General features: G+C 42.9%; 2 protein-coding genes and 1 long non-coding RNA gene across 9 annotated transcripts; 2 read left to right on the top strand and 1 right to left on the bottom strand.

Annotated features, from left to right (window-relative positions):
• The first annotated feature begins 4 nt into the window (after positions 1–4).
• Mdlc (RING finger protein mdlc) lies at positions 5–1,814 on the top strand. Of its 3 annotated transcripts, none has more exons than XM_071795339.1 (6): positions 5–146; positions 298–371; positions 535–744; positions 978–1,198; positions 1,286–1,474; positions 1,561–1,814. In XM_071795339.1, the coding sequence occupies exons 1-6, from the start codon at positions 35–37 to the stop codon at positions 1,736–1,738; spliced, it is 984 nt and encodes a 327-aa protein (XP_071651440.1). In that variant the 5' UTR covers positions 5–34; the 3' UTR covers positions 1,739–1,814. The 3 variants fall into 3 exon arrangements, with proteins under 3 accessions (XP_071651440.1, XP_071651441.1, XP_071651442.1); XM_071795340.1 differs by having other exon boundaries at positions 11–146; positions 238–371; XM_071795341.1 differs by having other exon boundaries at positions 16–146; positions 244–371.
• Positions 1,419–8,935, bottom strand: LOC139823071 (uncharacterized). Of its 3 annotated transcripts, none has more exons than XR_011734679.1 (7): positions 8,785–8,935; positions 8,124–8,650; positions 7,961–8,033; positions 6,854–7,134; positions 6,418–6,587; positions 4,734–4,903; positions 1,419–3,643 (listed from the first exon to the last, which is right to left on the bottom strand). It is a non-coding gene; the product is annotated as an uncharacterized lncRNA (long non-coding RNA). The 3 variants fall into 3 exon arrangements; XR_011734681.1 differs by having other exon boundaries at positions 6,524–6,587; positions 8,785–8,934; XR_011734680.1 differs by having other exon boundaries at positions 8,124–8,677; positions 8,785–8,920.
• On the top strand, positions 8,259–16,834 carry LOC139823052 (synaptic vesicle glycoprotein 2B). Of its 3 annotated transcripts, XR_011734678.1 has the most exons (12): positions 8,259–8,528; positions 9,595–9,742; positions 9,805–9,985; positions 10,113–10,434; positions 10,517–10,675; positions 10,752–10,840; positions 10,929–11,093; positions 11,174–11,293; positions 11,372–11,592; positions 11,672–11,834; positions 11,918–12,810; positions 13,006–16,834. XR_011734678.1 is itself a non-coding variant. In XM_071795325.1 (11 exons), the coding sequence occupies exons 1-11, from the start codon at positions 8,259–8,261 to the stop codon at positions 12,096–12,098; spliced, it is 2,019 nt and encodes a 672-aa protein (XP_071651426.1). In that variant the 3' UTR covers positions 12,099–16,834. The 3 variants fall into 3 exon arrangements, 2 of the variants coding, with proteins under 2 accessions (XP_071651426.1, XP_071651427.1); XM_071795325.1 differs by having other exon boundaries at positions 11,918–16,834; XM_071795326.1 differs by lacking the exon at positions 8,259–8,528 and adding an exon at positions 9,019–9,244 and having other exon boundaries at positions 11,918–16,834.
• Positions 16,835–25,046: the final 8,212 nt, after the last annotated feature.

Here is a 25,046-nt window from a genome sequence, read left to right on the forward strand (position 1 = left end):
CGCCTGCCTACCAGTATTTACGCTTTAAACAAACATGGACGACGCGATTCAGGAGCCGGAGCGGAAAAACTGCACTTTTCTATTTAAAAGACGCAAAATCCGCAGTAATGCCACGAGAAAGCGGAAAGAAGCAGACGGCAGCGATGGTGAGTCCTCGTTAATAAACGTTAATTTAAGTGCACGTTACCTGGACATCGCATTTACTTGTCGGATAAGTCTAGTCTAGCCTGACTCAAGTTTTAGGTTATGTGTAAAAAGACGTCGTGTAGATAAACGTTTGTATTACGTCCTACGTAGATAGCAGCGAGGATGAGACTACGGTGATTAAGAAGGACAAGAAGCAGGATGATCACAATCCCATGATACAAAGCGTGAGTATTTATCGCACCGCGATGGAGACGCGTAACCTCTCCCCTCTTGGGCCATTTAACGTGCGCATTAAAGTACCAGCAACTCCGTACTTGATTGAATTCCGTATAAGATAACGTTGTGCGATATTATAAAAGTTCAGCTTGTGTGATCCCTGTTTTCTAGACAAACGTGAAAAGGCATCAGGAGAAGACCAGTTGCGACGTCGATGATAGCAGCGAGGATGATAGCAGAGTAACTGTGTTGTATAAAAGCAACAGAACGGCTCTACCGGCCGGCCCGAGTGACCAAGGAGCGACGGCTATTCTTGAGACGGAAACGGAGAAAGACAGGGATGCGCAGGCACTGTTTGAGAAAGCTCAGAAAATAAACGAGGTATATTTTGAGCAAACACGTCGCCAAGTACATTGATCGAGTTTGAACGTGACTTATTTATGTCTATTTCTATCAACGCAGATTAATTTTAATCTCGGTTTAACTTACCTTTCATTCTTTTCTAGTTCTAGTTAGAAAGTAAGTTAAACCGAGATTAAAGTTAATCTGCATTGGTAGAAATGGACTTTGGAAAGGTAAAGGGTAATGACACCTCTCTCTATCTTGATTTTCAGGAATTAAAGGGGAAGGATGATGATAAGATTTATAGGGGCTTGAACAATTACACGCAGTACTATAAAAAGAGAGATACCGCAGCTGGAAATGCGTCCAGCGGTATGGTGCGCAAGGGACCAATTCGAGCACCGTCTAATCTTAGAGCAACGGTGAGATGGGACTATCAACCTGACATATGCAAGGATTACAAAGAGACTGGCTTCTGTGGTTTCGGAGGCATGTGCCATCATTTTAATTAGTCTTTCCAAATAAATGTACCACGTTTTAATTGGTATTAATACAAATCCTTTTTCTGTTGCACAGATAGCTGTAAGTTCTTACACGATCGGTCGGATTACAAATTGGGATGGCAATTGGAAAGAGAAGCCGCTACCGGCGAATATAACAACAGTGGGGACGAAGATGATAAAAAGTACGAGATTGACAGCGATGAGGACAACTTGCCGTTTAAATGTTTTATTTGCAGAAACAGTTTCACAGATCCTGTTGTTACCAAGTATGATTATATTTAAGTATATTCAATCGCTAACTTTTTCTCAACGTTTTTAATGTCTTTGATGACTAAACCGCTATTTTTTTTAGATGCAAGCATTACTTTTGTGAAAAATGTGCTTTGGAGCAGTATAGGAAAAGTACACGATGTTATATCTGCAATACCCAGACCAACGGCACCTTTAATCCAGCAAAGGAACTTATTGCGCGAACTAAAATGGAAGACAAGGCAGCGACTGCAGCAAGCGAGGACTCCGATGAAGATTAATAAAATTTTTTACAAACGTACTTCTGTTTCTACAATCTTGTAACAAATAATTGAAATAATATTATAATATGAAGAATTTTAACGAACTATGGATATTGATATATAGACCGTTTTAAAAAATCATTGATACAATATATTTATGGATTTTCTAGGATTTATGGTGAGTAAATGATCCTACAATTCTCCGAATCGTATTTTTCTGAACGCTCCATCGAACGGTAGAAACTTTTTTTTAGGCATCTTATATGAATACTGCAGGTTAATAAAGATATGTACATACATACGTATATACTTATATATATATATATATATATATATATATATATATATATATATGTATATTATAGATATTACTGCACAATAATTCCATATTTATATATGCAGAACTATATACATAGACATATATAGGCAATGTTCCAATATACTCCAAATATATTAAAACAAGAAATACAAAACATCATTTACTTTTTCTCAACAGACATATATAAAACATTTTTCCTCATCAAATAAAAATTTCGAGAGTATTGGTTTTTGACATTTTCAACGGTGTATGAAATATTATATATATTTACAGAGTACTTTGCTCAGAGTCATTCAGGAGGCCTCTACGAGTTTAGGGACCATCTCGCTAGTACGTATATCGGGCTAATGATTCGCAGGGGGAACTCTGATCGGGGAGAAGGCGCTACCGACGACTCGTGTCGGGCCGTGCGTCGGGCGTCGCGACGCAAATCGATACGCGGCGCAGGCGGCGTGTCGACGGTCGACGGCAGTGTTTGCAACGGCAGTGTTGTTTTCCTCGTACTGCGAAAATGTTACCGGGTCGTTCGTTTTTCACGGGCTGCCGCCGGGAGCGACTGGTATGGCCGCCATGCCCGCGGCGCGCTATCGCGGCGAGGGGATAGGGATCGCGCGAGATAAACCCCGCGCTTCCGACAACAAACGTATCGCGGATCGCGGATCTTTTTCATTCGGAAAGGCGCGTCGGAACCGATCACCGCGTTCCGTGCGGCGCCGCCTCCCGCTCCGCCGAGAATCGATCCCCCGACCCCCAACGGCCCCAACGAAAAGACACGGCGCGCGAAACGCGACAGGACGCGAGCTCGACGTTGGTGGTCCTGGTGTGCGCCGCATCCTCTGACAAGGAGGAACGTTAAGTCGCGAGGAGGATTCCGTTATACACATCTATATCTATACACATAATTATAACAGGGAGATACGCGTCCGAGTGTGATGCTCGCAGCTCGCAGAAGTTTTAACATGGAATTAAAGATCGTGGCGGTCGTTCATTGAGGTAGGTCGGCATCGAAACGAAGAGAGATACCACTTCTAACGAGAGACAAAGATACGATCGCTCTCCACGAGGAATTCCTTTATAATACCTATCCCTGAACATCTACATTATCCATTATGTAAATCCATAATATATAATGTACCGAGATTAAATCCCGACGGGACGTCGAAGTCGTTCGGTCGGACGCGGATCATCAGTATCATCACCCGTCGCCGCTGGTATCGTTACGTAAAAATTATTCGCGTGTTTGATTGCGTTCGCACTTGCGCTGCCGCCGACATATGCTGACGTGTTGTAAGGACGCGAGTGCGGACGACTGTTGACTCTGTGTCGCGCTGTGGCTGTGACGCCTGTGTGACAGACGATCGACGATCGACGGCGAAGCACGGCCAAGTGTGGGCGAAGAGGTGCGCCACGTCGCACGCCGCTGAATTAAACAGTAGGTAGTTCTCCTATTATCTCATCCTCCGAGTCGGACTCCACGTGTCGATAATCCTCAATCCTCGTCGTTCCATCGACGGCGATGCTCTCGATCCCCGCCAGCCCGACGATCCACGAAAGTTAATCGACGAGAACTGGCGCGCGCCCGATTTACTCCATCCCGGTGAAATCTGCAAGCAGAGAAGCGACGTTATCATTGGGAAGGTGCAGTATTTCACGGCGACTCCCTATCAACCAGGTGGGTGATTTATGCGCGACGCGATAAGAACGCCCGATAAGCGCCGCGGCTCTAATGATATTAATTCGCGCCCGACAAAGCGACGACGACACGCACATATGCGTCTATTTCTCTCAAGTCTTTCTCAACCGCGCGCTTTCTATATCTCTCCACATTTTTTTTCTCCTCTATTTGCAAAGTCCAAATAATAAAGATAGGCCGACCTCAACAAGAGTTTGATTAACGGGGTAAGAAAGTACGCATTGTTATAAATACATTTGAAAAGTTATCTCGCTATTTCATTGATGAAATATCTTTAATGAAATATATTATCTCTATTTAATGAAGACTCTCGCTGACATCGCATCACATCAATATCGCAACTGCGCGCTACTTTGTCCTTTGTCGTTTGAAGGCCTGAGAATCTGTGAGAGTTAACAGCTAGATTTTCCCTTTTATTCCGATCTCGTTTCCTGTTTGTGAGCATCGTTAATTATAGTTGAGAGAAACGAGTTATTAGTAATTAAAATAGATACATGCATGCAGGTGTATCCTCTCGAGACGACCGGTTTCGCACGATACGCGTGTCCAAGAATAAGCTTTATAAATCGCGTATATTGCGCTTCCCTCCGCGCTACGCGACGCGACGTCATTTGGCTCGTGTTCGTCGATCGCACTTATCTATGCATATCGCGTTGGCCCCACGTGCAGCGCATATGTGTCGACAGCGTATAACGGCCGAATACAGTGATAATGAGCACGCACGCGTACAAGTGCGGACCCGGACGAGCTGCGTCGCTGGTAGATACGCGAGACCGCGGCATCTCGTCGGCGTATATTAATTAACTATCGAGTATTTTTCCCCGCCTCGTTGATATCAAAGATAAATCAGTTTGTTCCAAGTATAATGTAATGTCATTTCTTTGAGTTCGACATATACTCGAACGTGAAATCGTTACTTGGATCCCTGATATGCCAAGGCGAACATCTTCGTCGAAAGTTGCATTCGTGTAACGCGCGAAATAATAAAATATTGCGCTCACATGTATAATATCATACGCCCGAGACAAATTTCTGGCATGCGACTCGGAGCCACGCTCTTCTCAGCGAAAATCTCATGCGTCGTAGGATGTCATCCATCATTCGTCAAGACTTGCTCACGTCGCAACATTGAGTGGACTTAGCAAGTAGGTGGCTCAAACAAACGTTCTCCCTGTCGGAGTTAATAACATAGACATTAAGTTTTGTCATTTACTTGTAAACTTCGTTCAGGATCTAAACTTCTCTAAACGCCGGCCGAGGAAAAATCGACTCCGAAACGCTTCCGACGTATTTCTCTCCCTCTCAGTCTGTGTGGTAAAAGTATAATATGTAAAATAAATTTCCGAGTAGGTAAAATATATTTTTCCTGAGGCGAGAGGTGCTCTCTCTTGTGTGTAAAAACGAGTAAAGACAAAACGCTAATGTCTGCCGATGACGGCCGCTGGCCGCTGGCCGCTGCTGTACGCCCCGTACGGTCGCGTTTCAAAAATAACTAACGGCGAGAAAATAGAGAACTGCGAAAACGCGAGTCACGGGAGTCACCCCGCCGCGCGCGGCCGGCGGCCGTGACTGTCGGCGACCGTGGCGGTCGCGAGGTTGACGCGTGCACGTGCATACACGAGGACGCCTGTGTCGCGCGCTTGTATCTTTGTTGTGTATCTCCGTGTTCGGAAAATGTATACGGGTCTACGCGCGCGCTACGAAACCGTGTACGCGGTTTCGGATCGATAAATCGTACATGTATGCGGTCGCGGCCGCAACAAAGCGCCGACGCGTTTCGCAAAATGTACATACCTAATTATAGCTACGTAGTACCGCGAAAATCCCCGGAAATCGAATACCCCGCAACGTTAACATGTGCGAATGCGTGTTCAAAAGGACCGCAACGTTGTCGCCGTAGGGACGGAGCAGGAGTACACGTTTAAGGAGGTTCTACAGATAATGGATGTATTTAAAAATTGGAAAAAACTTTATGGACGTATAAATTGAGATGCGAGAAAAGTGCTCGAAAAATTTTAGCATCGGTTACCGTGTAAAAATTTGCAAAAATGAATTTTGAAATCACAGTTTTTAATATAAGCTACATATGGCAGAGGGGCTCTTGGAGACAGGAAACGAGATATTAATTATATAAAGGCGACCTACCAGAGATTCAAAAAACGGAGCTCTTATAGATCTTAATCTAAGCTTTTCAGAAATATCGAGAAAAACAAGGGTTATCGCGTAAAATTTTGTGATATTGGCTATTGAAACAGGCCATATCACAGTTCACGTAGCGTGCTTCGAATAACAAGGGAGATTTGGCAATGTCGCAGCGACTGCACCCGCGCGAAAAGTGTACAGCCAGTACAGCACCACAGTATGACAGCACCTCAAACTTAAGCACCTAACGTTTACAAGCGCTTACGGAGAAGTACTCGCTCTAGAATTATGTGAAATTGTGAAATAACCACGGTCATATATGAGCAGAACTGTCAAGTTCGCGACGTTACCACATTTTCTTCCATTATAAGCCGCCAGAGTCAAAGGAGCACTTACACGATATTTTTAATTATTCCTCGCTTCGACTAATATGGGTATGATATAAGCTCTAACGTCATCAAAATTCACGAAAATATTTTATGAATACTTAGAATCGATGAATTTGAAGATTTTCTCTTCATCTCTCAACTGACTAGAGAGTACCTGTAGAACCTCCTTAAGTTGCCTTTTTTTGCAACTTTCTTTGTCGTAGTAGAGCAACTTTCTTTTTGTTCTTGAGCATTCGGGAACCGTTGACGTAATACCGCACCTTTTCTCGAGATAAGGGCGAGCATTCGTTGTCCTGCGGCCAGCAAAGCATTAATGAAGAAGAACTACCTGCAACATGCATTAATTTTTACCGTACGTTTGCCTCTTATTATATTAGATTTTCTCTAACGTTAGAGAAGCTCTATATGTTATTTATTGCAAATTCGCGAATCCTCTATCTATTTCTACATATCTTGCACGTTTCACGATAAATCTCTAATCCCGTAATATCAGACGTTTCATCAACGTCTGGGTGTATGTACTTGAAAGCCGTAACGTTCAATGCAGATCAATGACGTAGTATATATATAAGGACACGCGAAAGGAGAACCTACGCGCGTTGCCGGCATCCAGGTCTTGCATCACGTCCGGGACGTTGTCAGCCTTGAGTAGGACGCACGACCTCCGCGTCAATGCGTGTTTCAAATTTTCAATGCGGACTCACAAACGCTGACGTATTGTAGCCACGAAAGTAAATGCACGCGAAAGCTGCTCCGGTTACTTTGTGACGGCTGAGTAAGGTCAACGATAAGGCTGTAGATCCGGCGTGGAATGCGCGAGTCGAAGGATTGCCAGATTGCCGATTGCCAAGAACACGTTTGTACAACGTACCTGTAAAAAGAAATTACATTGCATAAAATTGTTTACAAGACGACGTAAAATCTTTTTATATAGCGATACAGCGTAATCTTTCAGCGTGCCGATCAGCTCGTGTAGAGCTCCGCGTACTGCCGCGCGATATGTAAATGTAACGTGAGTTTCTCTTCCACAGCCTTAAATATGCAAATGTTCATTTTATCGTCGGCCCGCGACCGCGGGGACGAACGAAAGTCGGGAATGTTGAATGTTGAATATTTCACTTGTCACTATGACGAATATCGTGCACAATGAACCTTGGTCAGTGAACCGCGCTTATAGACAGAGCCGTGACGCATGCCTTTCCAAGCACGTGTGCATTGCACGATAAACTGGACGGCTACAATGCACAATGCAAGCATTATTAAGACATATCTACGTACGGTATTATAAAGATTTTTAACGCAGGTCCAACAAGATACACGTGTAACATACGTATTAAATATATTTCCCGAGGATCTTTACGTTCTTTACGCTCCGTCGCGACGCAAAGTGCCGTACGTTTAATGTTATATCGATATAGCGATAGCGTCAGTCAAACGAAGCGTCGCGAAAGCAAATAAAACCATAAAAAGCAGCCGCGAAAGTCGTGATGACGCGCGCCGTATATAGAACGGGCTCTCTGTGCCTCTATCGAGGAAAACGTAGCCTTATTCCCGCAAACTGCTCGCCGCTTCTCATTTCGCTCTCCGCTCCACTTCCGGCTTTGTGTCTTTCGTACGTCAATATTGACTCAACGTTCCCACCTTTATCTCTCAGCTCGCATTTTATCTTATCTACATTAATACAGGGCGCAACATACCGGGAGGCAACCTATCTTTCTGCCATCATTGTAGACATTACGCGCCATCAAGTTCAGTTCGCCGCAAGAGTACCTATATAGAACCGAGATAGAATAACACATTATATACAGCAGAATCGCAATAGCCATTTGTCCCACGAGATACGGAAGGTGGATACAGTACCGGTAGGATACAGTCAGTCAGAGGATGGGATTAACAAAGGCATTCGTTCGTCCAGCTCCCGGTCGATCGTTGGTCCCGTTGTCTCATTCAGTCTCATTATCCGTTAATCTGTCTTTCAGATGATTTCTGGCAGTGATGCCCTCATCGGAGGAGGAAAGCCAGTGGCTCGTTGGCAGCGGCGGCGGCCTCGCACCCTCCGGCGGCAGCGCGACGAAAACGGGCGCCGGAGAGCGCGCCGCGAACACTAGGTCCGGTCTCTACACCGAGGAGATGACGACGCAGCCGACGAACGTTTCTACGGCCGGCGTCAACTCGGCCTCGGCCGACTCCGCGGAGCACGACCTCATCGACTCCACCGCGGACGCGACCCTCCTGGCGCAGTTTCACGAGGACGCCATCAAGCAGGTAACTCCCCACGGATGCGTGGCTTGTCCGCCGAGTTCGAGGCTTCGAGGTTCGAGGGACCATCGAGCGAAGACCATATGTTTTTTTTTCTATTTTTCTTTTTAAATCGCAATCCGGCAATCCTATCCGACAAGAAATGAGATTAGGATCTATTTAGAAATGGGAAAGAGCACGTTTTATTATCAATGTCGCGCTAATGACGTCTTTGAAACTCATAAAGGGCAAGATCGGCAAGATTATCGACTGACGTCCCTACCTCATCATTTGCCTCCTCTCGTCGCAATCACGGCATATTCCGCGTATTTTCCTGACATACGTGACGCATCATTATCTCTGCATTCGCGACAGCGGACAGCGGCCATGAGTCATTTTGAACGTGATAGATATCGACCGCTGAATCGCGATCGAGACGCGTGTCCAAGTATCGATCATGCTGCTCGAGCGTCACGCGTCACCGTGGTCGATCGTGCGGGATGTGCTCAATGCTCATTGCTGTTGCTCCAATGTCCGATGCTGGGCCTGGGCCTGGGCGGAACGAAAACATAACCTAGGCGAAATGGCGTCTGGCGTCGTCGTCGTTTGCCCGAAGTGAATGATCCGTCCTCGCGGGCCGGAACCTTTTTCTCCCTGCAAAAATGGACCAAGTCCTGGACGAGTCGATCGTCAAGGCGAAATACGTACCGCGCCAAGTACCAGGCTACTTGAAGGATTTCCCAGTAAATGTTCTTTTACTTGTTGACGTTACGCGTCGGAGGTCGGAGGTCGGAGGTCGGAGGTTACACCTCGGGCTGCGAGCCTGCGAGAAAAAAAATTAATGCACGCCTTAAACGATATTTTATTAAGATCGCTCGTATTATGATATATCGTTTATTCGTTTATTCGTACTCATCAAGGTAGTGAAAGGGGTGCTCTGTTCAATTAACACTTAAGGACTAAGGACGCGTGTTTGCGCTAATTCTATGTTTTCTACTAATGCACGTTTGATGAACGTTAATTTTATATTGTTACATATAATAAGACTTGTGTAAAAATATTCGGCATCAACGAGTGGGATGTAATGTTGCAGGCTGGCGTTGGGTATTTCCAAATATTCGCTGCTTTCTGCACGGGCTTGAGTCTGGCAGCCGATACCGTCGAAATTTTTGTTGTACCTTATATACTGCCGAGCGCAGAGGTTGAGCTTTGCATCAAGGACAGCGAGAAGGGATGGCTCGGTGAGTTTGCTTCTGTGTAAATGTGTTTTGGGATGTTAAACGACATGATTTTTTCCTTTTAGGAAACATTACTCTTGTCGGCCTCGCCCTGGGTGGATTATTCTGGGGTGGTCTTGGCGATAGACTAGGACGACGCAGGTCCCTGCTCTCAGCCATGTCCGTGCACGCTCTGTTCAGCGGTGTCGCGACATTCATGCCCACTTATGGCACTTTTATGACAGCTAGATTTTGCTCGGCTCTTGGGTAATTTTTTTTATCCCCCATTGTCGATTTAAATACACATGTAATTTAGCATTTGTTGAAGCAGGAACTAAAGCAGTTATATAAAATATCGTTGTTATTTATTAAGATTTAATTTTTTGTATTACAGAGTAGGAGGAGCTCTACCACTGGCATTCGTATATCTCGCCGAATGCTGCCCACGTTTAAGCAGAGGTCGCTGGACAGGTATACTCGTGGTAGCGTGTGCACTTGGTGGTGTTTACGCAGCGCTCTTGGCTTGGGCAGTGGTACCCACGACGGGAGAAATGGTTGTCCTGGAGAATAAGGAACACTTCAGCGCTTGGCATCGTTTCTTGTTGTTATGTTGTCTGCCGGCGTTGTGCTCCACTATCGGACTTATCTTTCTACCGGAAAGCCCAAGGTATCTTATAGAGGCCGGTCGAGATGTGGAGGCAATGATGGTCTATCAGGTAAACGTGTGTAACATAAACGATGATAAAATTAAATTCTCAGTATCTAATATCCAACGTTTTCCATACGTTAATGTCTTAGAGGATATATAAGAAAAATAACGCCCGAAAAGGTGCAACAGGTGCTCAATATCAGCTCTCTGAACTTGAACTTCCGACTAAAAGACCTCGCGGCTTGGCGCCGCCATCTCCTAGCAATCATACTAGTGTTTTGGCGGACATAATATATTCGATCGAAATGGTAAATATTCCAGGAAGATATCACCACGTGAAGATATCTTAACTGTAAGAGTTAATAAATTATTCTTTATTTGCAGTTCTGGAATTCTTTCCTGGAATTATTTGTAACGCCTCATTTACGTGTGACTTTGGTACTGTTAATTATCTGGACCGCTGCTTCATTCAGGTAAGTTTCGAGTTAGTTTCTAGGTACGTACTATTTAACTACTAATTATACGAATGTCGTGAACTTGGCTTATTTTTATTATATTTAGTCTTTATGGTCTTATGGTATGGTGTCCCGAATATCTGAAACTTTTGCGAGCGAGGGAATATGAAAGTCATACTAAACTCATTGTTGATGAAACATACAATGGTACAACGTTTACTGGTTCTTGGGAAAATCGTCAGTACAAAGACTCGACATTTTTGAACTGCAGGTACAGACAGACCAGTTGAGATAAACCAGTGAAAAACGATCAAGTATTTTCCTATAAATATAATTTTTTTATGTTTACAGATTTACTAAAATGGTATTCAGCCATGTCGATTTTGACAATTGTACCTTCCAATCGGTGGAGTTCAGTAGCATTAAGTCTAGCAAAACCTACTTTAGAGACAGTGTTATTGTACATTCCAAGTAAGTAACGTCGTTTAAACAATACTAAAATTTTTTATATTCATTAATATAATTGGACGTGTACATACTTTGTTACAGATTTATTGACACAGATTTATCTGCACAAGTTTTCACCAGATGTAAATTGGAGAATAACACGGAGCTGAGTTTAAGCGGGTCTTGCCCGACTCTCGATCTCGATTATAACATCTATATCGAAGAAGCGTTGCATGCTCACCTCGTTGCTCAATTGGCTTTCGTGCCTGCTGCCGCGCTGACAGGATTGGCACTTACCGTTCTCCAGCGGCCAAAACTAATTGGTTAGTTAATAAATTTCGTTGCAGGTAGCAAGCAGATTTTAAGTATAACTTTAACTAACGCTTTTTCTTTTACCATTAGGTCTCTCGCTTTTCCTCTCTTCCGTTGCTGCGTTATGTCTGATATTATTTCGCCAAAACAGTTCGGCAATTCTTGGTTTTGAAGGTGGCTTCACAGCCCTTTTCGCCGTTGGGTGGACATCGTTAACTTTGGTGACAGTCGAGAGCTTCCCCACACACTTAAGGTAAAGAAGTAAAAATCTTCAGGATATTACAGAAACGAAAATCCAAGTTATTTTGAATGAAAGCATTTTGTTAATGTCTATAGATGTACCGGTTTTGGACTCATAGCAGCAGCTATAAGAATATCAGGTCTGATAGGAACCACGACATATCAGACATTAGTGGGTATGCCTTTAATCGCGCCCGCACTATTGACTGCGCTGGCACTATTGATCGCTAGCGTTATAACTTTTAAATTGCCTCATACTCACACTGTCTTCTTGTAAACTTTTCCATCGGTAGAAAAGAATATCAACAACGCATATCTAAAGCTAAAAATTCGTTGTTGCATACGAAACAATCTTATACAGTACTTTGTCATCTGATGAGTGAATTCTAGAAAGAATAATCTCGAATGCGTCAGAGACATGGTGGAGGCATGCTATTCTTTATTCTTAGGATTTATTCGGGAAAAAAAAAACAACAAAATAACCGATGTTCAAGACATGTCAATAATTTATTGATCAAAAGAAGAAAATTTTTTAGAATGAGACTGTACAAAGGGACATATCCTAAGTAATAATGAAGCACTGTTGTCTTTGGAGGCACTTGGATATTTGAAGCGCACAGAACGACTCACGGCGACTTTTGTTCTGCTTGCCAACGCAGAATAACTTGAAGTTGGATCAAAGCACTCTTGTATCCTCTTATTGCTTATGGAACCTCATCGAGTATCGCCACATGCGAACGATGCTAATATTCGATAGGAATAAAATGGAAAGAGAAGAGATTTCAAGATCGGCTGACACACACGGATGTTTCCGTGCGCAAAATAATCACTCTGAAACTAACTAATAATCACTCTGCTATTTTATTTTTGACTATATATAAACCGTTATGCAAGTATATTGAGCAAAGGACACACGCATATGTGCAACTATTTTAATAAGGCTTATGCCATGAAAAGTGTCAATTTTAATAGAGGAGGCACAGCCATCCGTAATAATATATATATATATATTCTATCAAACTGCTTTGCCGATATATCTTTCTAATTAATGTTTCTTAATATATACGATATCGTATATATTAAGAAACATTAATTAGAAAGATATATCGGCAAAGCAGTTTGATATCTCAATTATTATCGTAACGCTTATAGAATACATAGCTGTTCTTACTTTCGATTTATAGATTGAATAATATCCATGCATGATGTGGAACTTGGATATATTCCGATATAGTTTGCGGAAGGTACCTATATTCGCTCAGATTTAATCACACAAGACTTTACATATGATATCTACAGATACAGACCGATTATGATGATACAATAAATCATTTTATATGTTTCTGTGCAAGAAGAGAAATGATCACTTCACTCATGCGTAAGAAACATTTCTATGAAGGAAAAGTAATGAAGCAATCGTAAATTCAGTACTTCCGCTTTTTACCGATTTATTAGCATGCATTAGAAATACTAACTAGACGCTAGAATGCCGCTAATTCGATAAATGGGAAAGAAAGAGAAACAGGGACATGATTCACGTAATGTAAACGCTGCCGTATGAAATCTCATATCCTAGACGAAGACTTTTGAACGAGAAAAAAGATGGAGATCAGCTTCATAGCGCAAAAGCCCAAGAGATTATCATCTTCAACGTTAATCGTTTTCAAGCTTATGATACGATCAATTATATAAAATATATATAATATATATATGAATGTGTGTGTCTCTGACTCTCTAGTGATATGTATATTAAAACGTAGAACGTTATTTTCTACAAGAATCAGGATCACACGTCTTAACGTAAATATATATAATAATATATACAAAATGTAATATCTGTGTAATTCACTCGGAGAAACTTTGCTAAAGTTTTATCGTCGCTGACGACAGACAATGGATGACACTAGCAAGCTGGAAAGAATGTGAAGAAGAGTTTCTCTTGAAAAAGAGAGGAAACTTATTTCTAGGCAATAAAAGGATCTAAGAAAGATTGGCGATAACGTCTCGCCTACCAGAAAATACACACGTACACGTCGTGGAGTCTCCGAGGAGTTCATCAAGATGAGGAGGATGTCGGCAGATTTAATAGGATAAATGTTTACGTCCTATCACGCGGTTAGTGAGTTTTTTTCATATCAGACTGTTGACGATCGATATATATGTACACAAGAGATTAATATCCGAGGGCCGAGGTTTACGAACGTCTCGTTGGAGAAATAGAAAGAGATCATTGCGATGACCAACACACGGGCAACACATAAACGTCATTACACATTCCAGTGATTGTCCTAAGGATGATTTCGTCTTCTTCAATGAAAATTCTGATGAAAATCGTTCGTTTGTGCTTAGGGAAATCGCAATTCGTCGTAAACTTGGACGTGGAGCGAGTTGTATCGGTGCCGCAATTGCGACTGCATCAATTTTTGTGATATCGAGTCACGAGGATTACAATATGAGCAAGAGATTTCCATTGGACCACGAAATTTAAGCATGCCTACAAAACTCATCGTCGGGACCATGCGACGTTCTTGTTAGCTTCTTTTCCCATTGGAAATTAGCCAAAGTATAATAATGTTGAGTGTCAATACCGATGCCGGCACACATACAGCTCCACGTAATTGATTCTGCTACAACATTCAAGTCTATCACCGCACCCGTAGATATATATGTATAATATACTATACATTTTACTTGACATATCACATTTTTTGAGCAAGCAAGATCTAGATTTGTAGGCCTTAGTCGGACTATTGACTAGGACACACGTAAAAAAAAAAAAAAAAAAAAAACGTAAAGACGGTCTCGTGTGTGAGATGATTCTCGAGTAAAGTAGACTGATCGAGTTGGAGGATCTGCCGAGGCACTATTTTCCTATCTTACGTTTCTTTAGCGAGTTAGGTTTAGCCGATATATAGCGTATGTACATTTTTGTTTTACACAACGAGATTATCAACTGATTAAGTGATAAAGAGGAGATGCAATACTCGTACAATCTGGTCAAACGTGCATTTTACTAATACTAAATATAATTACTCGCGACTAATATTAAATGTAATTATTTATTGTCATCACCGAGAATATTGTATACATATCACGCTATTCAGACTGGAATTAACGATCAGTTGGTAATCACTGTGTCACAGAGAGACTGCTTCTCATTGTTAAAATTAAAAGGATTTAATTAGTTAAGATCTTTTACATAGCCGACATTGTACAATATATCATTTCTACTTTAGAGTTTACGTTTGGTCACACATTCGACTGATCGCGCATAGTTTTTAATCCTTACGATACAGGGGGATAGAAGCGACACTTCGAGGCGAGATTTTTACGCGAGAGAGATTCTAAGGTATATACAAGTAAGTGAGAAATAATGTCTTTTAAAAACTGTTGTGAAATTCTTATATCTATCGAAATTAATTAAAATATTTATAGAATAATTTTTGACAAGCATGAAGCTACACAGCAATATTTATTGTATATTATCGGTCTTGTCGAAGAATTATGTTGGACAAATATCAGAAAGAACACTTCATCGATATATTATCATTATCAATATATTATAATTATTAATATATTATCATTATTAATATATTATCAATATTCGCATACGAATAGAATAGGAGAATCAATTTTGCACTCTTTTTTTCCTCTCGAATTTTTGTCATTCGAAGGTTCGTACAATTACATGTAAATATTTTAAAATTTTAATTTACGAAAAACCGTACTGTGTTTGAAAGCGATTGATAGACGTATATCTTCCAAAATTACATGGCATAAAACGAATTTTATTTATATAATTGAAATTAACGTTGCATCTTTTCTGGCCTGCTACGTTGTACATTCATAGAATGCAGATATTGCTTTCTACACTGAGCTTTTGAAAATGCTGCGAAGCCTTTTATCGTAATAATTAAAACAGATTTTTTTTAGCGTCAAGTTATTTTATATTTCGGAAAATAATTCAAGAGAGGATATGCATCATTTTTAGGATACAGCTCGAGAAGACGTGCACGTAGCGCTCGACACCACGTAGGGAAGCAACTAATTTATTTACATTGCTGGAGGAAACCCGTATTTAATGCGAGTCGTTCTATTATTCGTCGGTTAATTCATTTGTACATAGTTTTTATAGCGATAGCTCTAGTATAATTTCAATGCCGATCGAATGGTATCTAGCCACTAGCGACGTTGAAATCGTTTAGCGTTATCGTCTTGCTCGACGTGTCCGGAGGACCGAGCGAGAACGAGAGATTACAATAATCCTTCAAGTAATGATTTCGCTAGCGAGTCCCACAGCGCTCGATGATTTTTTATAAATTGTATAAATTATATCATTCTTCTGCGAGAAAGTAGATACTCTGTGCAACGCTTCGAACGAGAGCAACTGCAAGCACTTTAATGTATATCATATATTCAATATTATATTAATATGTTATATAAATTTCTATACATATATTATATATATATATAATATTAACTTGTATACACATTAATATATATTGTATATATTATATAAATTTATATACATGTATTATGTATAATATCAATATATTATATGCATTAATATATATTATATAATATTATATAATATATTAATGAAAGAGAGACAAGAGAGAGAGAGAGAGAGAGAGAGAGGTAGTGACGATGCGCTTTGCTCACGATGTACTTTCGAGCCGCACACGTTTTTACGCTCTTAGAATCAAGTCCACAGATACATAATAGTGATCATTTTATAAATCTTGGTCTTTCAAGATCGTTTGATGGCGAGATATCGAAACGTGACTGCGGAAAAGCAGAGGAAACTTTGGAATTTCTGCGAATTACGGCATGTACCGCGTGCTCGCAGATAAATTTCGATCATTTAGACGGGGAAATGACGACAGCGTTGGGCGTGGCGAGGAATTTCGGGAGTCCGTTTACACATTGATCTCGTCGTAAATAATTTTCGATAATAAGGTTCAGCTGCGAAATGTACGAATGGCATTAATGAGAATTTTATTGAATCGAGGAGACGTACGTCTGTTCTGTATCTTCCCATGTTCCGAGTTATCCTTTATTCTACAAGTTCTCGGATATATATCTTTCTCAATACGCTGTTAACAAAAAAAAAAAAAAAAGACTATAATTTAAATTTCGTTCAAAAAGCTTTTGCAACGAGTGGAAAATTGAAAGTTGCACTAGAAATGTCAGACTGCACACGTATTATATTTGACATTGAAACTTTAAGATTTCTGCAGATTAACTTTAATCTCGGTTTAACTTACTTTTTATCTTTTTCTACTTCTAAGATATAAAAACAGATAAAAAAGTCAGTTAAATCGACATTAAAGTTAATCTGCATTGGTAGAAGTAGACATTAATCGATTAATCAATATTAATATAAGATTTTATTAATTACAAAGTTGGTTTATCGACTGAGAAGCGATTCACTTGTTCGGCAGTAGGTAATTCGAAGATCAATAATAATAATCGATTATAAAAATACTTTATCCGCACCGTCCTATTTATTTACACTAGATGACTAAAATAATATTTGCCTTGTTCCGGGTAGGATAACGGAAACGTTTCAACAGGTAATTACATACCTCGCTATGCATATACACATTCATACATTATTTAAGATTATCGCATAGCAAATCTCTCCAACGACATAACGCCAATTAGGTTAATCCGTTTAATAATTCCTGGCGAATTCCGATGCGTGTGCGCGCGCGCGCGAGCACGCGTGACATCCTTTCGATCCTGTCGAGAGTAGACCTCAGTAGACCTTGAACTTGACCCTGGGCATACTTTGCCCCTTCCCTCCCGCGCACCTCGCCCTTCGTAAAGGAAACCTGAATTCCAACCACCACTGGCATATCTAATTTCATTTCATTTCATTTCAATGGCGCAACAGTCCGAGTCGGACCTAGGCCTCCCCCAAAGTCATGTGCCGGAGGATGATCCATTATGTTGACCGAGCCCTGACCTAACCTATTCTAGGCTATGTCTCTGTCCTCCCATACAGACAAAGCCTAGGAGAGGCTAAACCAAGTTACTCGGTTCTCCTTCCGCCCGAGCCTTCCCTCTCTTCCTCCTTCTTCCTTTTTTTTTGTCTTCGTCTGGTTCGCTCTTTTTGCAGCCTCCTTCCCACGATAGTTTCCGCTCGCCTGTAGTTATCCTATGCCGTATAATAATCATTAAGATAGCGCTTGAGTATACTTGACATGATAATCTTAATCAAGCTACACAACTGCGCAGTGAGGTTTTTAACGTAAACGAGGAATTTTTTTGCGCGACTTTCCGCCTTCCGTGGCGGCTGTCCGATGTTGTACTTGTACAGATTACTCCTCGCTATTTCGAGTCGTGTCGGTGTCGTCGCTTCGAGATGAACGAGATTCGAGAATATGTATATCCGGGATTTTAAAGAAAGCCAAGAAAGAAATCGTCGCGCGGAATCCATTAGATATTCTCTCGGTGTCTTTAATATTTAAATTACAGAACAGAATTATATGTGCATACATTATAAAGCTGGCCTTGGCTTGGTAACGAAGTAACGAGAATGAAAGAATATCAAATAATCCGAAAAACCTGGGTGAAACAAACGAACGATTAAATCAGATATAATTTTATTTGATTATTGTTGTCGCGTGTAATATGTATAGCTGCAAAACCGAAGTGAAAGACATTTCTTTTTCACGTTACGCATGTAATAATCGTTAATTGAAACTAATTAAAATTTTGTTCAATTTTCTTGACTTGACTTTATTTTCTCAACTAGAAGAGAATAATTTATTACGTTAATAATTTACAGAATGTTTAGCTCGACAGGGATGAGTTAAATAGAAAAATTCGGGAACTTGATGGACGTACATACGACGTAAGAAACTTCGGGAGGAGAGGAGAGGAGAGGAAGGGAGGTAAAAGAAAAGAGAAACGTCGATTTAACAGTACCGCGCGTATTCTTTTACGAGGAGTCATTTTTGCGACGGTGGTCCGGCCGATCGGCACAAAGAAAGCGTGTCACGCCTAAAAATACGCGGGGCACGCAGGCAGGTAGACGTGGAAAGGTCGTAGGGACCCGGGACGGAATACGGAAAGAAGAAAAAGGAGAGAAACAGACAAGAGGGAATTGCACAAGAGACGGCGATTTGGTATTCAAATCGCCGGGCGGGCGCGCGCCCGCCTCTCCTCTTCTCTTTCTCCCTCTTTCTATCTCTTCCTCTCTTTTACATAGGACCTCTTCGTTTTTCCTGAACCTAACATGCAGTAGAATGTGAAATTAAAATGTGCAGGGTGTGCGTGTGTAATTAATATTATAAGATACGAATTTAAATATGAACGAAGAAATTTAGTTTAGAAGACGTCTTCGCTCGAAAAGACGTTCGAGGATGTGAAGAAACCGAATGGTGAAGAGATAGGAGAGAAATCGATGTTGAGATTCGTAATACTTAATTTTAAATTTTAACCGTCGCGAAAGGAGTGCAAACCATGGCGAAACATTCTTTCACGTTCACCGGTAGGTACAGGGAGCCACTCTCATCTTATATTCTTGTTTCTCTCGATACTAGTTCCTTGTATCTTTCTTCTCTTTATCCTTATCTTCACGTTATCGAGTTAACGATAATTTTTCGGATCTCCACGCACTTTCTAAAGCTGCCGCCCGCGCCGTTATGTAAACGTTCGACTTATCCTCGGGTAAGTGCGTCCAAGCCAAGGTCCCTTCTCCGCTACGATGGCTCCGCGATTGTATCGGCGTGTCGAAACGCCAGTTTGTAACTCGAAAGTGGAGAGAAAAGAATCATACGCGCACGTAATTTACGCTGCTCGACTCCTCGCTTGCCCCGAGAATACTTATGAGAATTGGGAATTGAGAATCACGAGCGGCCGCGGCGTAACGGAATCGGAAGAGCGTCCGCCCGAAACGAGATGCAAGTCCACGCTACAATAAACGTCGCGCCAACACACATATATACACACACACACACACAGAGGCGACACAATGTTATTTCTAACGATGACAAGCTACGGATATAGGCCGTTCTCAGGTTCCTCGTATTCGTGATTTCTCCGTTTCGTTATCGGGACGTTGTGGTTTACAATCGCCTCCGTCATCATTTCGCCGATGACGAAAGTCCTGCTGCAACTATGTGGCAATCCTGGGGTACACACATGCACGCACGCACACACGTACGCACTCCTCTCGCTGAAGAAAACACACCGCGATGAGGATAATAGGTCAAAGGGAGACGGGCGCTCGATCCGGCGCGCCGGAGACCGCGGGAGAGTCAGATCGTCGGAGAGACTTCGATGCCCGCATGCACGCGCGCGTGTGCGATCTCTCGCATATATCTCGGCGAACGGTGGCGGTGTGCATGCAGTTACATAAACGGAAGCACTCCGGCGCGACTCGCGTGTATTTCCGGGAGCCTCACTTTCTCCGGCGCCGCTCCTCTCGTCACGCGTGGAAAACCTGTGGACGAGAGGAGAGAGGAGAGGGCGATCGTCACGAGGAAAAACCACGTTACGATAGCTCTATTTCGCCACTACTTTGCGACAGCGAAGGTGAAAGAAATCGGCGGAATGTCCCTCCTGTCGTGGTACCACGCTCGCAGCGACTGCGGAAAAACCGTCGGTGCGACCACGTCAGCGGCTCACGAGGTTGCGATCGGTCCCCACCGCGACGACGACAGCGGCGGCGAGGAGACGGTGGTTTCGCGATGTCCTTGCGGAAATCTCTCGTGACGATCCGCCTTTTCGGAGCTTTCGTGCTCAGCTCGATCACTCGCGGTTCGCGGTTAATCGAATCTGAATCACGTGGCCACCGACGAGACGGGTTGGCTCACGCGAGAGACGAAGGCGCGAGAGCGGCGCGCGTAACGCACAGGATTGCGCGTATCTGTCTGTCCGCGCGCGTACGTGGCCAGCGTGCGTATCGGACGCGTAAGCGGAATACCCCGACGGTGACGAGGACGGTGACGAGGACGATGACGACGACGACGATGACACGCACGGTATGCGCGACCCACCGGCTCGCCGGTGCACACCCACCAACCACTAACCGGCGGACTAACCGCGGGAGGCCAAGCTGGCCAAGAATGCCAAGATGAGCGTCCGCTCGTTCGCTCGCGACGATAATGTATGTATCTATGTGCGTTAGAGAGGAGAGCTACGTGAGAGAGCGGCGGGCAGCAGCAGCAGCAGCCTCTTTCGATGGCGAGCCGTCCGTGCTGGAGGGAGCTCGAGGAGGAGAAGGGAGATCATACGCTTCTCCCATAAGAGCCGGTCTCCTCTCTCTCCCTCGTTCTATACACACCTCGCGTCCACCTGTCCCCTCCCGGTATCTCGCCTTCACGAATTCGTGAAGAGATCGAGCTCTCCGCTTTCGGCCGCTTTTGGCCGATTTCTTTTTTGGCCCGCGAAATTAAGTGTGCGTCACTGTAAGCGGGAACGATCGCACGAAGCGGAGTAACTCGGTGCGCGTAACCGCAGCTCTTTTTCCTTACAAATTGCGACATCGCGAGGGAAGATAAGAAGCGCGAGGAATACCCGACAATATCACACGGCTTTTAAAATAAAAACACCGAGCGATCGCTCTCTCCATCTTCTTTCTTTTCAACGGACTAACGTGATTGATATCGCGCAGAAGAAAAAGAAATGTCAAATCAATTTCAACGTTTGCAGAATTTCGGTGCTCTATCATATATTCACATATAGAAATGTTTATCCTCGATTCTACATAACGAGATATAAGATCAAAAAGATTTCATTACGGCTTTTCTTTTTTCAGCGTTATCGCTTTTTGCATCTATATGTAGCGCCGGCTTCGGTTTCCACTTTGAGAAAGAGGTAACGCTCGTCGCACATCCGGCTGTTTTTCATTCGCATGTATCTAAAGTATACCCGTATCTCTCATCGACGAGGCTCGACGAAGGTCATCGACGTACGTATCACGCGAATTGCCCGGGAACCATGATACGGTTAATGCATGTGCCCTTCGCGTCATTCACTGCGGGAGCTTTCGGAGCATGTAATTCGCGAGGAATACTCTTCGGATGGGATCACGCGATGTACTTGAGATGTGCCGCAAATTAAGAGAACCGTGCAGATTTAGAAATTTAGCGCGTGGTCCGTAATTTATACGGGAATGTCTTAAGCACGTATTTAAAGTGAACTTTTAGAGTCATTTCAGTGAATTATGTACTGTTAGATTCGTAGTTTTAAATTATGCTCAATTTGAATTAATATTTTTAACCATTTCTGCAGGTCGCCATCACTGCTCATCCTACTCAATGTCATTTTAACTAAAACAATATTAATTTTAAATACCACACCTATGGAGTTAAAATAATAAATTTTATTGACACATATAGTACGAGTAGTTAAAAATAACGAAATATTATTTAACTCAAGGTATTGGTTCAAATTTTATCCTTAAATATTTAACAGTATGGGTTCTCTAGAATTTATCAAGTTTATTCAAAATATCGACAGTGGATCGGACTACGACTCTCGGTTGAACGAGTGATGTTATTTTCGATAAGTCGTATCAGTCCGGAAATCTTTTTAAAATACCGTTGTCGGTATCGCGCTCGCGACATTGTTTATGCATACCAACGGTATCCAACGGCGGCGAACCTGGGTACCGTAAAAACCTACCGCTCGGATGCTGCGCCCCATTTATGGCCGAGGCACAGCGCCCGAGTGTGGAAACCCGCGCAAATAAGCGCGACCTTCTCGCAGGAGGAAGTACGACGGGTTCCTCGGCATGCATGCTTTCGGCGCCGCGGCCGGCTCGAATTCCGCCTCGTCGCCTTTTTTGTTCGCGAGCCGGCACGGTGCGGCGCACGCCCGCACCTTTATACCGACCGATCAAGATCGTTTCAGGGAAAAAGCATTGCTGCACTCCATTACATTCTCCTTCACATGTTCATTCATTCATTTTTGCAATGCACGATAATTATATTATTTGCAGAAAGTCTTTTCTCCGCCCATTAGACCCGCGATTAGCGACCTGCCGACGTGGCAGTCGGTCGAACGTCGCGGAATCCATCAATTAAATTACCATAATTCAATACTTTTAACACCGGCGTGCATAAATCACACCTGTGATTTTCTATAGAATTATGACATTCGGATTTTACATTATCCATCTACGGACAACGAACGCTGAACAAGACTGAAATCGTCGCTCACTCGTCGCCGTTACTCCCTTAGGAAATATAGACGTCATCCACGTGACAGCATCAGGGCGCTCAGAGTGAGAAAATTTGATGGAAAGGTTCCCATTTAACTCTCTTCCTGAATCTGCGTCGCGACGTCATCGACCGTCATTCAAAAAGCGCCTCGCGAGACGATGCGTCGCGCATCTGTTCCGTTTATCTGGATCCTCATTCTCGATCGGCTCTGCCGTCTGCCGATCGAGACGCGTTCATCGGAGGCCACCAAGGCCACTCGAATTTCCGATCTCATCTCCCTCTCTCTCCCTCTCTATCTTTCTTTCGTCGAAATTCGTGGGTGGACTGTTCCGAGAAGCGGGCGATTTCGTCTGCGCGAAGACGCTCGTGGATCGCCGAGACGCCGAGAACGTCGGCGACGTTAATTAAATTAAACGTGTCGGTCGCGTTTGCGGCGATATGTAGGCAGATTTTATCGCCGGTCGTCACACCGGCTAGAATACGATCGCGATGATGCGCGACGGCTCCATTAACTGGCAGACCAATCCGCGATGGCGCGACTTTTCCGCGATTCCCTAGAAACATCCTTCGCAAGCTCAGAGCTGCGATCCTTATCTCTCCTTTATAGACATATATAAGCCCACGCTACTCGTTTGTGGGCTCCATTTTACAATTGCCGGCGACGCGAGTCCACGCGCGGACGAAGATGGCGGACTACGATAATTTATTAACTAGTCCGGCGAGTCGGTTCCGCCGGACCTGTTGGAAGGCCCGACCGATCGGCCGACCGACCGGCTCGAAACGCGAAAGCATCTCCGCTCGAGCGGAGAACCGCTCGTCCCGCCCCGCGAGCGCGCGCGTATAGCGCCCGACGTAGCATTCCTGCGCGCGACTTAATTTATCTAATTGAGGTTGATAGCTGATATCATCCGCGTCTCTCTCTTCGCGTTTCCAGCTGACGAGGGTGCGCGATGAGATGATTTTCCTGACGGAATTCGTGTACGTTGTTTCTCGGCGTAGACCAGCGTAGACGGGGCAAAGGCAGAATGGGAAACGACTGTCAGTATAAGGATCGTAATAACGTCTCGCCGACAACGGCGTGTACATATATGGTAAAGAGCAAAGTTCAGCGTTCCTTCAGCCGTTTTACCTGAAGCAATCCTTGGACTTGTAGGTTATATATATCTGCGGATAGATCGAAATGAACACGCGCATCACAAGGACGCCTCGCGCGTGCAAAAATTGCCCGCTTTTAATTCACGAATTGAATTAATTCATAATATTAAGAAAAACAAGATGGTCATGATATACAATTTAGAACATCAATTTGCCATTTGCTTGTACCGAGCTTGGATCTTGATAGCCTATATAATACTATTTATGTGTATTTCATACACACATGAACATTAATTTTCCAACTTACAAAGTAAGGCTAAAGTACATTTTTCACAATAAATTTTTTACAGTAATTTAGATGCTTATAGCATCAAAGTTAAATTGATATTTAATTGATTTAATTAGGAAGGGGGGAAGCATTTTCCAACAATAACTGTTTTAAGGCAAAGGATCGGTGCGCAGTTCACTAACAAGTTAAATCATGTGTATTAATATATGGAAAATATATAAAATACACACATAAATAGTTATATAGGCTACCAAGATCCAAGCTCGGATTGCAAATGGCAGTTTCTTCTAAATTAATTCAGTCTATGACGATTGAATAAATCATTGTAAGCTAAATTACTTCAATTCGCAAATTAGAAATAAATTCGTAAGCTTATCTGATTGAGAGGCGAGCAGCGTTATTCAGCAATTTAGAAGCGGGAGGGAAGAAACGTTATGTGTAGATGAAGGAGAGACATATATAGATCTATAATGTAGAGTTTGAGATTTTTAAATCTATTTTTCTACGAGTATAGTCTTCTATTTCTTAATAGAGTCATTTTTCTAACGAGATCTGCTTTTTGTCGCTTTCGACGCGGACGTGTATCACCATCAGGAGTGGCTGATCTCGAGGTTAATTATCGCGCAAGGCGATCTAGCGTGCGGCATCCATAATGCATCGG

This window comes from Temnothorax longispinosus, chromosome 12 (assembly GCF_030848805.1).
Source record: "Temnothorax longispinosus isolate EJ_2023e chromosome 12, Tlon_JGU_v1, whole genome shotgun sequence".
Lineage (NCBI taxonomy): Eukaryota > Metazoa > Arthropoda > Insecta > Hymenoptera > Formicidae > Temnothorax > Temnothorax longispinosus.

Excerpts from the sequence above, each read along its gene's own strand:
- Mdlc (XM_071795339.1), top strand. The coding sequence starts at position 35 with ATGGACGACGCGATTCAGGAGCCGGAGCGGAAAAACTGCACTTTTCTA. Across the intron at positions 372-534 it reads ACAATCCCATGATACAAAGC|ACAAACGTGAAAAGGCATCA; the intron begins GTGAGTATTTAT and ends CCTGTTTTCTAG. Across the intron at positions 1,475-1,560 it reads ACAGATCCTGTTGTTACCAA|ATGCAAGCATTACTTTTGTG; the intron begins GTATGATTATAT and ends TATTTTTTTTAG.
- LOC139823052 (XM_071795325.1), top strand. The coding sequence starts at position 8,259 with ATGCCCTCATCGGAGGAGGAAAGCCAGTGGCTCGTTGGCAGCGGCGGC. Across the intron at positions 10,676-10,751 it reads TAATATATTCGATCGAAATG|TTCTGGAATTCTTTCCTGGA; the intron begins GTAAATATTCCA and ends CTTTATTTGCAG. Across the intron at positions 11,593-11,671 it reads CCAGCGGCCAAAACTAATTG|GTCTCTCGCTTTTCCTCTCT; the intron begins GTTAGTTAATAA and ends TTTTACCATTAG.